At 44.4% G+C, this 15,713-nt stretch overlaps 1 protein-coding gene across 1 annotated transcript in view; it reads left to right on the top strand.

Moving 5' to 3' along the window:
- The first annotated feature begins 4,812 nt into the window (after positions 1-4,812).
- COL17A1 (collagen type XVII alpha 1 chain) overlaps positions 4,813-15,713 on the top strand; it is a 43,983-nt gene continuing 33,082 nt past the window's right edge. Inside the window, 7 exon segments of the mRNA XM_026117504.2 lie at positions 4,813-5,026; positions 9,837-9,902; positions 10,632-10,676; positions 11,460-11,555; positions 13,559-13,696; positions 14,068-14,115; positions 15,114-15,149. Of these exon segments, the coding sequence (XP_025973289.2) occupies positions 9,848-9,902; positions 10,632-10,676; positions 11,460-11,555; positions 13,559-13,696; positions 14,068-14,115; positions 15,114-15,149 (418 nt within the window). The 5' untranslated portion in view covers positions 4,813-5,026; positions 9,837-9,847.

The following is a 15,713-nucleotide window of genomic DNA, read 5'->3' as shown; positions in this document are numbered from 1 at the left end:
AAAAGGACATGGAGGGCAGGAATGTTATAGAGCTGGCGAAGGGGAGAGAAAAAGAAAACTGCTACTGGATATTCTTCAGTTAATTTCTGGATTCTGTGGAATAAAGCTCAGTCTCACCCTCCCCTGCATTTCCCATGCTGCTAATGGGAATCCCTCTTCCCATGTAGGAGGTGAGTTGCTGCAAGCTGTAGTTGAGCCTAGCAGAAATTTTCCACCAGGACCTTTTTGCCAATGTGAGATTTGAATTTTCTATTCGGGATAGGAGCCAGGAATCATCTGTATTCGCCAACACTCAAGATTTCCTGGGACAGACCTCTATAAAGTGTTGTCTTCAGCTTTTGTCCTGTATGCAGACTGTTCGACTGCATATTCTCCCTGTGCTGTTTGGTTTTTTTTAAATGGCACTTAGCTTTGCAGACTTTCAACTGGCAGCTGGTAGAACTGGTTGAATTGTTTGTTTGAAATACTAATTGGAATTTCGACCATGGGTATGGCTGGTGAGCAATTCACAAATCAAATCCTGTTTTCTTTAGGGCTCCCAGAAAGTTTTTTTCAGGCTGCCAGTTCTTTACAGTTTGCTTTGACTTTTCTCCATCATTTGTATTGGCTGCACCACAGCCAGGCCGTCTGGCATTGGTGCTGTCCCTACACTGGCTGGCTAACTGAAACATTTGACATGGCATGTTAGCAAATAATGCATTTTCTGGTGTGTATTTTTGGACTCAGAGGGGCCAGTGCTAAAACTGACTCTGTTTTAAGGATTCATAGATGGGTTTGGCAAGCAGTCAGTAGTTTTCTAAATGCTAAGAAATAGAGAATTATTTGACCCTGTGAAGCAAACTTTGCACTCTTTTAAGTAAAACGCTCAAGGACTGGTTCTTTGGTCTTTGATTAGGTATACTGGGCGGTGTGCTGATGGTGAGTAACTAGCAGCACCGGGTAAGAGACTCAGTCCAGCTCATAGCTGTGCCGCCACGTGCAGAGGACGTTGCAGGCAACTCTTATCTAGAGGACAGAATGGAAAGGATTATTTATCAATCAAGCCCTAGGAAAGAGAGGAGCGTCGTGGATGAAGGTTACTTAATTTAAACCCACAGTGATATCCCTGAGAGCAGCAGTGATCAGTCCATCTGCTTCATGGCTGCATTCCCTGGCAGTTGCTGAGTTTTGCTGGACAGCTGTGGTAGTTCCCTAATTGCCGTGGGTGAGGTAGGAAGCACAGCAAGAGAGAGAGAGGACAGCATGTCACTGTTGAAGAGAAGTCTGTTAACATCCCGGCCTCAATGCCATCTGCGGTGATCTGATGTGGGTGGTAACTCCTGGCTCTGACAGCCAACTTCTCCTGCACAGGTGCACGTCTGTACCAAGATGGAAAATGTTCCCAGGCACTGATGCACAGAAAAAGCTGCATGGAGAATGGGGGGACTTTAAGAGGTCACAGATGCATTTTCTTTGTGTTTATCGGTAAGCAGAACTTGTCTCAAACACACAAGGCAGAATGCAGCACATCCATCCCAGCTAGGAATAAGCAGGGCTGGGCTCCTTGGTGGTAATTTTTAGGCAGTTGCATTGCAGTGCAGCCGATAGTTGTCATGGCCCTACTCTCTGTGTGCACAGGCTTGTCTCTGGGCAGAGAGAGACAGCTGCCTGTGGCAGCAGACTGCCAGGGACTGTAGGGCAGATAGGATCCTGGTGTCTTGTTTGCCCTTTCACATCTCTGGAGAGTCAAGCTGTCTGCTCTCTCCAGACAGGGGCGTTTGTAAATGTGGTCATGAGCCTGAGGGGTCTCGCTCCTCCAGTCCACCTGATGATAGCAAGAGCAGAAAGCCTGAGTCTTCCCCCACCTCCTTCCACTCTCTCTGCCCCACCAGAACAGTCCAGTTCCTGCTCTCTGGACCAGGCGAGTTCAGTTTGTCCTGCACTGTTAAGGATCGGCATTTAATAATGCTCCATATGCATATATAGCTTTATTGGAATTATTGCTATTTATTATTTGCACTGTGGTAAAACATAGGAGCAGCAGCAGGCCTCCTGTTGTGTGGAGTGCTGTTTAAACCCAGAAGGAAAGAGAAAAGACAATCCTTAGCTGTATGACTGCTATAATTAATGAATAGAAGCAGTCAAAGTGTCTTCTCTTGCTCATCGAACTCTCTGGGGACAATCTGGGAGACTGTGTTAGCAAAGTTGTTCTGCATCCTGACATTACTCACCTCCAGGCACCCCAAAAGCGACGAGCCGTTCCCCACAAGGCTTTTTTTCATGCCTGAGGTTAGTCATGGTGAGTTTCTCAAGTGATGTGCAGACTGGACTCAGGGCACTGAGTCAAGGAGTGACTCAGGCACGAGGCTCCGGTTGGTTCAGTAGCTGCCTAGCCTCAGCGTGTAAAGCCAAGGCACAGAGGGAACTGCAGTTGCTGCCCGGAAATAGGTGTGGTTTCTTCTTCCTTATATGAACCATCTTTGTGTGGGCCTGCACTGTTTTAGGCAGGTTTATGGCTGATTCAATAGCCATATAGTTCGTGTGTCAGTCAGGACAGAGTTGCCTGAACAGTGCGCAGGTAGCATAGCACCTTATCTGGTGCCATGCAGCTTCGTTTGATGTCGCTGATACCAAGTTATCATTGCTCGGCAGTTTCTAAGCCATGAACACTGATTTCATTAAAATGTGAGGCTGCTCAGGCCCTCTATAAATTATGTCCTTGATATCAACACTTGCCCATTAGGAACTTGAGGGAAACTGTGTTTCCTCAGGCAGATTTTGTGAGCCTCATCTCCTCCTGAATTTCTGCTTTTAAATGCAGAGTCAGTGGTTCTGAAGGTGTGATTTGTTTTTTTTTTCCATTTTCCTTTTAAGGCACCTCTATGTCATTTCCCCCACCTTCTCTCCTTTTTTTTTTCCCTGTAAGAAATTGGCAAAATGACTCACGAAGAGCAGCTCCAAAAACACTTTGTTGTCAAGAAGCATTAAAGCAGTGTCTTTGTCATTGGTTGCATTGCAAATACTCTGCTTTTCTTATTTTATCAAAATTGCTGTGGCTACTTCTTTTCTTTACACATATATAAAGAAAACTGGAAGACAAAGGTAAGGGAGGGAGAGGATTCCTCCAGTCCTGTGGGCATTAGTTTAAAGTGAGGTCTCGTCTCCTGCTCAGGTAGAGTCTGTGCGCTGTTCCAGTCAGTCCCTCTCATACCGGTGAGGGTTACAGAGCTAGAACAGCCCAGTGTATTCGGTGCTGTCTTTCCATGAACTTCTGCCTGTGAGCAGACAGGGTATGCCAGAAGCACACAGCTGTTGATTATGCTGGAAGCAGATGTGAAACGAGATGACCAAAGTGCCAGGTCAAAGAGTAGTTGATAATAAAAGGGACTGTAATGCATCATCTTTATGTGTCATGAATGTCATAAAGCTAAAGCTACTTCTATCCTCTCTGTCGATACATAAGTCAAGTGCAGTCTGGCCAGGTTCCAGGCTAAGATCTACGTCTCTTAATGATTTAATTACCACTTGCAGCATGTTTAGACAACTTAATATCCCTTGATTAGTGTTCAGGACACAGAGTCAAGGATGCTGTGATAGCTCCATGCAGGGAGGAAATTATGCTTCATAAATACTTATCTGGGTAAAGATAAATATAAATAAAAGTTCCAGGATTTAGGAGATGTGTTGATGATTTCTGAAGACGTCTCTACCCCTATCGACAGCATGGGGCCTAGTCTTTGGAGCAACAACATAGGGTTGTGTCCCAACCATGTCCCTATAGACCTTCAGAAATTTCTGGTCTGGAACGTAAAAGAATAGAGTACAATCTGCTTGGCACTGCATGGCTACAGTCCCTCAAAAGATATATGCAAAAATACATATGAAGCATCAGGTTCTCTCCCTTTCAATAATACAAGTCCTTCAAAACTTACGTAGGGCGAGAAAAGCCATGGTGAATTCCAATTCTTACACAGAAACATGGATATCAAATAGCAATATCATTGAGCAGGAGCAAAAATCTTCACACAAGGTATAGTTAAGCTTTGCTGTAGGATATCTTGCATACTAAAATACTGTACAGATTCAAAAACTAATTGGGCAAATTAATGGAAAAAATGCATCAAGGAATGATTGCAAAGCTGCTACCTTTGACTCAGGAAATCTCCAGCGTACACCAGATAATATCAACTTATGCTTGCTCTGTTCACATGATCTTCACATGGCTTTTGATTTGGGTCATGGTGGGAAGCAGAATCTTGAACTAGGTGGAGTTTTGCTTTGACCCATCCTGGCTGCTCTTCTGCTCCAATTCCAATTCCTATTGAGTGGGAAGTCCGCAGAAGTCAGACATGAAAGAGATTTTGTTCCTTGCTCAGTTTTGTGTATTTTTATTAATAGTGCTGCCTCCTGCATAGAGTATAAATATCTATGGGGTCTGCAAGCCAGTCGAGGCCACTGACCTGAGTGTTTCTGCGCCAGTTTGTGCTAGCTGGGACTTTAGCCCCTTGCTGCAAGTGGCAAAATATGATGAGCCTGCAGGCAGCTTTGCAGAGACATCAGCAGGTGCTGCACAAACTTTCTGTAAGAAAGAGCCAAAACAGGTGAAAAGGACTTGTTAAAAGGCTCAGATCATGTGTCAAAAAGCAGTGCCATAACTATTCTTTTCCTTCATGCTCTTGCCTGTCTGGACTCTAAATAGTTAATCTACCTGAGCAAATAGGTAGGAGCATTCTTGCTTTCAATAAAGTTTGATTCCTGGAGGCAGATTTTTTTTCCAGTGAGTGTCAGATAATTGGAAGGTTAGGGTGAGGCAGGAAACCACAATATGCCTTTGTCAGGGCTTGCTTAAGAGCAGAGAAATAGGAAAGCGCAAGAAGGGGGAGAGTAAAACAGGTTAAATACAAGAAGAGATGAACATTCTTGGATGATCACTCAGGTCCCACACACCTTTGGAGGGGCACGGTATAAAGTGTAGGTGGCAAATTTTGGTAGAAAGGAAATAGCTGAAGAGAAAGACATTTCCAGTTCATTAACCAAAGAATTGCAGGTAAGTTATATTATTAAAAAAAGAGAGGAAAAAAAATATCTTCCATTATTTCTTTCCAGATTCCTTGCAGGGCAACCCACTATTCTCAGGCAAAGTAGAGGAGATAATATGTTTCTTCTGTGGGGTATACAATGTAAAAATAAGATTATAGAAGAGCTGGGTCATTTTGCTTTATATGTTTGTCAGCGAATATAGCTCTTTTTTAAATGAATACTAAGTGAGAAGCATATATCTGCTGGGAGATAAGAAATAAGAAGCCAGGTTGTGGGTACATTTTTAATACTTTTTGTGAAACCACTATGCAAATAAATAAAGTTTAGATGAATGTTCTCTATTCTGTAAGTAAGAAATGGTAACATGCAAGTCGTCTGTTGGCTGTTTTAAAAACAGCAATTTGAAATGCAGTCTGTGCATCTGTTTTCTGCAGAAAAAGAAAAAGATTGCAGAAAAGTTCTCTGCAGGAATGACTGTAAATTGAAGCTTTAGATGGCGAATGGAGGGAAAAATGTTAAAGAATAAATCTCCAGTCCTGGGAATGTCTGGAACTACTTCTAAATGAAAGTTTGTGTTGCCATGGACAAGCTTTGCTTTGTCTCAAGACAAAGAGGGTTAGTTATCAGCAGTGAGTCACTGGTTATGGACTTTTGGCCACATTTATGTCACAGAAGGTTAGGAGGCACTGTAAGGTGTGTTTGAAGCTATGTCACATTAAGTAAGAAAAGTCTGGTTTGAGAATCAATTTTAATCCTTTCTGCAGCAGGGTCTAGCTATTTGAACACAGGAACATAAGGTAAAAGACCTCTCTTCTTTTCCTGTCTTTGGACTGGCTCTTAGAGGGGATTTGGGCAAGTCACTTGTGCTTCTATGTGACTAGTTTCTTCAGCTGTGAAAGGCGCTAATAGCACCTACCTGTTTTGTAAACATTTTTTGTATAGTATCGGATTGTTCAGCTGCTTTTCTATGCCAGAGGCAAGAGGCTCATCCTGCAGGTCAGAATGGCCTTGCTTTGGGGCTGTTTCTCTTTGGGCAGCACAATAAAATAGACACTGAGAAGACACTTTTTTGAAAGGAAGGCACCCGGCAGTGCCAAGTGAAGTGCAACCCGTGCTCCTGCTTGTGCTCTGGGAAACGAGCACGTAGTGGTGTCCAAGAGGCTGGCACAGGCTGCAACGGGAGTAGAGTTTGGTTCCAACAGCACATCCAAGCTTTGGTCAGACATCTAAACTGCTTCCTTGGCATTAGTATCATTTCAGTGAAGGTACTAAACAAGCAGATTTGGAAGCTTTATTTGTTCGATTTGATTCTAATTGTGTTGGTTTTGGTAGAATAACTGGAAGTGAAAGGAATAGCTTTTAAAGCAGGATAGGAAGGTCAAATTCCTAGACTACTGGGTGAAAGAGAGGGAGGGCATTTGTTAACCAGTTCTATTAGTCCTGGGACAGAGGCACCTGAAAGGCTTGATTAAGAGGAAGTATGATGGGAGCCATGGCATTTGCTTTTAACATTGTCAGTGATGAGATTTGGAGGCTTCTACTGAGTCTCAGTGTATTAGTGATCAAAGGGTTCCTCTGACATTAAGTATTATTAATCTCAGCAGTTGCTGGTGCCTCTTTTCTTAATGGAGTGCCTCCCTGCAGGAGCCTCATTAATGGAGGGAAGAGAGAGCTGAAAGGATGGGTGCTGTGAGAATGCAACAGCATTCTCATCTGAAAACTGGAAGGAGCAGTATAGAGGAATAAACAGATCTGAAATGTGTGCCTGCTTTAATTTGTCTCCATTAAAATATGTCTTCATGGCTATAAAATAGTTTTTCCCCTCCCCTTTGAAAAATGTCAGTAATAGCCTTTATTGCGATTGCACACGAGTAATGTCTAGCTTCTGAACTAACCAGAGGGATCTGACTGTCCCATCTGAGCCTGGCTTAACATCCTCAGGCTGCATTTGTATGTCTACAAGAGCCAGCTGCAGTGAATCTGCTCTTCTGTCAGTGAAATGAAGTGGCACACAAAGCCCAGCTAAGCAGGTTAAACAGTTGTGCTTAAAGTGAGATATTCAGTGATTCTTCACAAAGTGTGTGCTTGGTACCCTGTCTGCCTTCTGAGTTCGTATTAGTGGTGTGTACTTTGATGATATCATCTTGCCAGTGTGCTGTGCTGCAGTCAGGTGGAAAGGGGGGTGCTGGGGGTCCCCTGCAGTGCTGGGCTTCTTTGGAAGCACAGATCTAAACACACTTTGCAAAGGGGGGCTGCTGCCAGTGTCCTGCTTTTCAGTGCAATCTGCGCAAGTGCGACAGTGCTAGAAGCAACCTCTCCTGGTTCCCAGTGCCAGTAAGGTCTGCAAGTTCCCTGTTTTTATGGGTGCCACCAACACTCTCTGATCCCTGAATTTATGTTAAAGCAGAATAGCGTTGTCCTCTCGTATGCTGCCTGCACTGTTTGAGAGTGATCCCACTTCACAAGCTCCTGCTTGTCGCTCGGGGATAATTGCAGATGGCTTATCTGATTCAGCAGCGCTATTACTTTGGCTCAGACATAGCTTGCAGCTTTGACTTTGTGAATCCAGATAGGAGGAGCTGGTGAAGTGAGTCAATCCTGGCAAATGATGAAAATCATGCTTAGTCAATCTACTGGAAGCTGGGCTGACTATTGCATTCACATGGCAGACACACATGCAACATAGACCAAATGCACCACGTGCCAGGGCTGGGCTGTGGGCTGTGTGGCTTCAAAGATATACTTTAACCTCTTCTCCTTATTTTTTTTTTTTTCTGATTGATATCAGAGCAAAATATTCCCCTTTCTCAATGGTAGGGGAGGACATGCAAAATACATTTACCCCATGGTAGTGCTGGCTTCTTCCAGCATCTGTGACCAGTGCAGCCACCCAGTAGCAGAAAGGAAGTGGAGTCCTGGTGCTGCAAAGCAGTAGGGAAGCAGCTTCAAATAATAAGCTGTGTTCCCTGCCAAAAAGTTGTAAAAGCCAAAAGTGCTGACTTCTAGACAACAGCTTCCAGCATCTCTGTTTGGAAAAGGAGCTTTAAAGATGCCTCCACTGCTGATGCCAGCTCTAAAGAAGAGTAACAGCGAAATTGCCTCTTCTTGGAGTGAATAAACAGGAACTCCTCCATTGCAGGATATTGGCATCCTGCAGGAGGAGTAGCTATTTCCCGATTCAGGGCTCCAGTCCTGCATGTGCCTCGGAATCAGCACCCGGGATAATCCCATGGAAATCCCCTGTGTTAGCAGGCACTGGGAGGGCTGGGTAGTGTCCTCCACCAGGGTTGTGTAAGGACTTGGGTGCGGCTACAGGAGCCCCAGTTACAGAGCTGCTTAGCCAGGCTCAGGGTCTGAGGTGCAGCGGGTCGGGCCTCGGGGCGCTGTTAGTGTTCTCCACCAAGTTCAGCCGAGTTTGTGGTGGGAAGCATGACTGAGTTTCAGATATTCCTCCAGATTCTCTGCTGCATCCTGCTTTGTTTCATTATTTATGCCTGGGCAATACAAGCGTAACATCCAGGGAGGCTGCTTGGTAGATGCTTTGCAGAAGAGTGAGTGTAATCAAGAGGGTCAAACTCAAATGATACCTGAATTGGAGGGCACAGTCTTGAGTTCTGCCTTGAGCTGGGCTGTGAGAACTTGAAAGGAGTTTTGCCCAAAGCTTTCGTAGACTCAGCCAGTTAAGTATGATGTTTCCTGTATGGCTGCTCTTCAGGTTTAGGAAGGAGTCCTCAAAGACAGTGGAGAGATTTTGCCTGTTATCACCTTCGGCACTAATTAAAATCTCTTCCTTCTTTGTGGTTGCACAAGGTGAAATGTTGTCTTAGAGAGATGAGGAGTGAGGAACTGCGTATTTCGTTCTGACAGAAGAGATTTCTCTCTTGGCTGATGTTTTTTTTCCACAATCACAGTATGTCTTTGTGGTATTCCTGCCTTGGCAGACATTCATACCTCTGCCAGGGATTCTGTTTTTGCCTAGAGAGGGATACAAGTCATGAAAGAAGAATACACACAGCCGTCATACCAGTGATTGCAATACTATGTAGACTGACCTGAGCTAACATTAAACTAATTAGCTCAGATTCCATAGCCACAGACATGGGCTCCAAGCTGTCACTACGCTGCCTGTAAAGCAAGATAAACTTTCATACCCTAAGTTCCTTGTTGCCCAAAATAACTAGTTCAGAGGTACCTCAGGTATTTTTCTGTTTCACTGAAGTCAATGCTGTGGTTTCAGCATCAATACACCCTGAGAGCACACAGTATCGCCGTCACAGTACAGCAATATCTCTGCTTATGCTTTCTGGCAGCACTGGCGCAGTCTGGCAGCTAATGGAGGCAGAACTCCTGCAGCTGTCTGCATTTCTAGTCCTGTGTTGTTGAATCCTGCCCAGAGTAGATGTGTGGGAGTGGTGTTTCGATCCTGTGTTTTTGTTCAAACCTTGATGAGGGCAAGACTGGAGGCTGTGGTGAAGTGCCACAAAGTCTGGATATAAAGCCAGATCTAAGTTCTCCAGAACTAAGTGGCTTTGCTTAGGGGCTTTCATTGCCCCCATCGCCTTTGCTGGCTTCGCAACCCCTCCTGCTCTTTCAGCTCTGCTGCATTGTGCCGCTTCTGCTTTAGTGGGAGAGTGGTGCTGATCTAGTAGTAATACTTACATAGCTTTGGAAGGGCACCTTAAAATCCCTGGCACAGGTGGCTTCCAGACAGTCCAATCCCCAGCTGAAAGGAGAAAACTAGTGGGACCCTTGGGGAGCTGCTGTCATCTCCTACTATGTGCAGAGTTCTCAGTGCAGTCTATGTGCTTTCCCTGCAGGTGGCAATGGTATGGATTCTGTAACAAAGAAAACGAGGCAAGATGGATCAGAAGTTACTGAAAGACGTAAGGAGAACTTTTTTTATTTTCCTATCACAAGATAAGGTTGTACACCCAAAATCCCAGAACTGGATGCCCAGTTTTGTAAGGGGTTGAATACTGACCAGAGATCGAGAACATCAGGTTCTGCACCTGACTGTGTTTCCCTGTCAAAGCTAAAATAAGGAATAGAATGGGGCATTATCAAACATTTAGAAACATTTAGTATGGTCTGAGTGTGTAACCAGAGATGACTGTCCTGTGGTAACACTTCTACCCAATAGCACAGACTTTTGGATTCTCTTCCTGCCACTGATACTCATGCCCTACCTGGCCCAGACCATGCTCTTTAAATATCTTTTTTGGCTCACTGTAAAACAGAGGTAAGTTTCACTGCTGGCAGTCTGGGAATTATCTAGTAGGAAGCTAGTCAAGGGTCTGACCATGGCGTTTGCAGTTACAGCAATGTTTGTGGTTCAGAAGTACTGAGAAATAATAATACTTCCGTATTTCACAGAGAATTTGTAAAGAAAAATCTTTCATGGCAGTGGTGTACCCAGTTACTGCACTGTGAGAAAGGCCTGCAAACAAAGAGGAAAAAGCCTGTGTGTTAATAAGGGCGCAGCTCCCTAGCAGTACAATCTTAAGGGACTTTTTCTTGAATGAGTCCTGCTCATCCATGGTAGTGAAGTAGAACTCAAGTGTTGACTGGCTAGATTAAATTACATTAACTTCTGCAACCTTTTCTTTCTTCAGTTATTACAGAGACTGTAACCACAAGACTGACTTCCTTACCACCCAGTAAGTAATTATGATCTACCACATGACTTGCTCAGTGATTTGTGCCCCTGCATACAGTTTAGCTGCACTATTTCTACAAGTTCCTGGGTGCAGCAGGTCTGGGTGCAGAAAGGATTGCACCCCAAGAGAAGCCGTTTTCAGAAATGCCTCCCAAAATACTGTTAGTGGAGAGAAGGAGCAGTATGGAGGGAGCTGCCTGGGTTTTGTCAGAAACAAGGAAGCCATGCAGTTCACTAAAACTTAAAGACTAGACTCTTCAAAGGCTGCAACAGTTACTGTCTCTTGGGGAGAAGGCTCAAAGGTGGTGTGTCGTCAACTTCCACTGCTGCAGATGCAGTGTATTCTTCCATCATCTTACCCAGTTGGCAACAGTGGGTGAATCCCTTCTGGGTAGTATAAGAGGTCACAGGTGGTTTCTACATCTGTGTAATAAGTAGGGAAGACTCCTCCTGTACTCTTTATACCAATGCATTTCTTGATTAGCTTGCTGCAGCTGGGTTGGAAAGTGGTTGCTCTGTCTCATTTATGATGAGGGTTACCAGGAGCATACTTCAGCCCATATCCAGACCAAAACTTGACTGCAAACCTGCTGGGTCTGCAGTGCGAGTGCTTAAGTGCTCTACCAAGGCACTTCTCTGCAGTCCTGTTATCTTCTCAGACATGAAGCTATCCTTGTAATTGAATATAAGACCAGCTTTGGTACCTCCTGCCTTGTCTTGCGGCTTCCTTACTCCTCCTCTTTTACTCTGGGAGAATGTCTCACTTTGTGCTCATCTCTTCCAGAAGGAGGGAGCAGCAGTGGGCTCAAGACATCCCACACTGGAGGGAGCGGAGTGGAAAAGAGGTCCTACACCCATGGCGGCAGCTGTGTGACTTCAAGTAAGGAGTGAAGATGTTGCACAGTGAGGAAACAGAACGCAAAGGCAGCGTAGATGGGCTGAGGAGAGATTTAGGGCAGGAAAGTATGCTGGGTCAGATGTGAGGAAAACAGGGTTTGTGAAAGTAGAGACCACAAACACTCAAAGCAAAGGTATTTCTTCCCTAAAGCTGGGTATGAGGATGGGTGAGTAAATAGCAAAATTTCCATCTTCTTTAGAGAAAACTTGATTCCAGTTTAGTTGCCTTTAACCTTTGAAACATCCTTTACCATCCAGGGGAACCACAACAAAAAATGCCATCTCTACTGGTTTTAAGTCATTCAAAAACCAAACCTCCCTCCTTTCAGGATTTCCAAATCAAAACTTTACTGAACGTTTTTGTTTCACAGACAATTTTGGTGTTTCTGTTTCTTGATCTTGCTGAGAACAGAACATTATTTAAGAATATTTCCTTGTTTATGTTCATGGCTTTAGCACTTTGAACCGCCTGGAAGATTTTGTGGACCTGCCAACTAAGTACTTTCTGTCTATTCCGTAATAATTGGGTTCTTCTCAACAAACGTTCTTCCTCCAGCTTCTGGATTGCCATAGTGAAGGTTTCTGGAGAATAAACTTCACAGCCAGGTTTCTGGCACACCCCTCTCTCTGTCTCCCAATGGGACAGACTGGGTAATGGGTGTTTCAGAACACATTCTCCATGCCCCAAAAGGCTTGACAAATCAAAGGGAGTGCAGTGTAGCTTGAAAGCTCAGCGGGAGAATTAGCCATGCTCCAGGGTGACAGACAGTCAGCTCTTTACCAATTAAAGCCCAGAGTGTGGAGTCACTTCACCTCAGGGAAGACGTGAAATAACTCCAGTGAAAATGTCTGTCTAATTGTCTAGATTTGCACCAGTCTAAATGAGAAGAGAACCCAGCCCTGCAAACTCTAACTTAAATGACTCTGCAGGATTGCCATATCCCCTGTTATTTCTTTTCAGCATGTGGAGTTGAAAAGAATCTGAACTTCTGAGATAATGAGCTCTTCAGGTTTTGCAGAATGTTGTCTAATCCCTGCTTCCCCGCTCTGCTTCAAGGAGGCCTCCAACAGAGGCCCACTTGTCACTCTAGTTCTTTCTGCTGAATTAAGTGGGGAAGTCATAGAACAAAAGAGGTCCCTGTAGAGGGGGAAAATGTGCAGGAAAGCATTCTGTTGAGATCCCAAGAGCTCACTCTTTTTGCACTGGTGGGTAGACAATGTCCAGTCTGATCTTGCTGTTCATCATTGGATATATTGTTCTTTATCACTAGGTTCCCCTTGTGCTGCACTGATCAGACTCCAGTGTTAGATGTCATACAAGAGTCTGGTCCTTCCACAAACCACGCATTAGTTACAGCTGTTTAGTTTTCTTTCCACAGCACAGATGTGAATTAGGAAGGGAAATTCTCTCCTGTATGTAAATAAAACAGCCACTAATAAATTTCAGGCAGCCTTGCGTCTGACTCACACCTCAGTCACTTCTCGTGGAAGTAGACTGATTAAGGCATGACTAAGTGAGGATGTGGATATCTGTCTTGGAAGGAAAGTGGGCTCATCTCTGCTTTCCCCCATCTCATGACTGTATCCTTCAGCACTTTGAGTTTGGTTTATGCATCTGCCAGTTCTTGTGGTCTGTGTTATATGACAGTTGAGTTTACAGGTCGATCTGTGTCTGGACCAAACCCCAGCCCCAGCCAGACCCAGATGTGTTCCCGCTCAGAGGAAATGTCTCATTTGTCCCCCGAGGCCAAAATCTGCTCTTGTTGACATCATTGGCAAAATTCCTTCTAAAACCACAAAGTAACTCCTCTCTGTGCTGAATGCTGAGGCCAGTCAGAGTTAGATCCAAATGTGATTCTTGCCTGTGTTTAGTTTTGAGTTACCAATGCAAATTTATCCAGCTCATAAGACAGTAACATAGAGTGTCCCCTTCTGTATCCAGGGCATATCTTCAGTTTGCTGAGCGGGGATTTGCTTTACCTATAGGTGGAAGCGGTAGAATGAATTCTTCATCATCATCCTCTGGCTACAGACAAACCCAGTCTCCCAGCTCTACTCTCACCAAATCACCTGGCTCAACATTTGAAAGAAAAACCTATGTCACCCGCCATGCAGCATATGAAGGTATCACAGGACATGCCATAGAATGGGGGCAATTTGTAGTGCACTGTGAGGTCAGTTGGGACTTCCAGGACGTTAATGCAGGATTGTCTCAAATAGCACAAGAATCCCGTTGTGGTTTTGCTAGGAAATAAGCCGCAACGGACATGTTTTAACGACAGAGTCCTATTTATAGTAATGGCCATTCCTAAGAGTTGTTGTGGCATAGTGTTGTTGAAGGACATTAGCAGGTCTTTTATGTAGTCCTGGATAGCTCTTTTTAAATGGAAATATTTGTTACCCAATGAGATCAGACAGGTACCAGGAAGATATGTTTAGAAAGCTCTTTATGATCTTGTACAAAATATTAATGAACACCTTTCTGTTCTTTGCAGGGAGCTCCAGTGCTAACTCTTCTCCTGAGTTCCCCAGAAAAGAGCTTGGTATGTTCTTTCAGAGCTGTCCCTCTGAATGTTATGGCGAGGTCTTGTGAGCTGGTGACTAAGGTGGCTTTTCACACATCACATTTATACGAACACAAGGAGGGGTAAAACTTGCCAAGGGCAGAAGCAGGTTGCTGTGTCTTGCTGTATACATGCTGCTTCTGTACTGGGCAGCCAGTGCAGCTCCATGACTTCTGAGGAAATATTTGGGATTTACATTAACACAACTGAGAGAAGGGCCTCTAGCTGATAAGTATTTCAACAGAAGCTGTTTACTCTGCATCTGCTAACCTCAACTCCTCTTGTGACCCACCTCCCTCACACAACATAGGACATGGACAGGACAGTATAGATGTGTGAGACCTTGTGACATTTTCTGTCCCATTCCTGGGGGAATATCTCCAAGTGAAGAAGCCCAGCCCCTTAAAATTGTGAGCCATTGTTGGATATGTGCTCCCACTAGCTGTTTTCTAGGCTTGGCCATGTTCATATGGTGTAACTAGAAAGATCAACTGGATATCAAGTAATATATTTACACTGCATTATTGTCAGCAGGTATGAGCTTGCCATGTCCACTCTTTAAGCTGCAGATTTTACTCAGTGCAGGCAGTGAAACAATACTAGGCCATCTTTCTGCCTCAGAGAGGAGTCAGGGTTCCACAGCATCCAACCAGCTGATGGCATAAACATGCTTATTAGCTTCCTGCTGGCCTGTTGACATGTGAGATCGAGGTCTATGAACAACATTTATGTGTATAAGCAGGAACAGCAGCTCATCCAAAAATGCTAGAGGTGCTACATATTCCTTGAGATACCTCTGAAGAGGTGTAAAGGAGGCTTGGCATAAACTCTGAGGGTTCAATTTCCCCAGCTGTGCCCCAAGTAAAGAAGGTTACTGCCTGAATCACAGCACTCTGAGCAAGGTCCATGCGTTGACTTTCGTAGGTATCAACAGGCAGTGAAGTCTAATGTTGCTTTTCTGTTGTTGGTGTTCACAGCATCTGCCTCCACACGAGGGCGAAGCCAAAGTCGAGGTGAGCGATGCTGTTCTTTCAGAGGCTTCCTTTGTTTCCTTTGGTATGATTTTGGGTATGTTAAATGGGCTTATTCCTTGGCTGGTATCAATCAGTTTGAGCCTAGTGCAGTCGGATAAGCTACATGAATTTGCACCAATGCAGATGTGGACCATTTATCTGAGAGCAATTGTTTAAGCAAGCTTGGTGTAAAAAATTGATCCCAGTGAAGGCTATGATGGTTGCGGCTGTGTTAGAAAGGAGGGTCTGCTTAGGGAGCTGGGCATCTGGGGGCATAGGACATCATCTTCTGCCTTGTCTGTTTACCTTACCACCATAAACTTAGTCCATCCATGCTCTGTGACCTCCTTTGAAGTATTTAAACATAGAAACCTCAATAATTGTATTCATGTTTCTCTACTGAGATCTGTCTGACAAACCACAATGCCATTCCCTGAAATGATCTTATGCTAGCAGTAGGGAGATGGTGAGGAAATTGTGAACTTGCTGTGGTCTGTTTAGCCAGCTCATTGTAAAACCCTGCATTGTTTAAATCATTCAGCTCTTCTACTAATTTATTAGCAG

Source organism: Dromaius novaehollandiae, chromosome 6 (assembly GCF_036370855.1).
Source record: "Dromaius novaehollandiae isolate bDroNov1 chromosome 6, bDroNov1.hap1, whole genome shotgun sequence".
Lineage (NCBI taxonomy): Eukaryota > Metazoa > Chordata > Aves > Casuariiformes > Dromaiidae > Dromaius > Dromaius novaehollandiae.
This window is presented reverse-complemented; position numbering and strand designations above follow the sequence as displayed.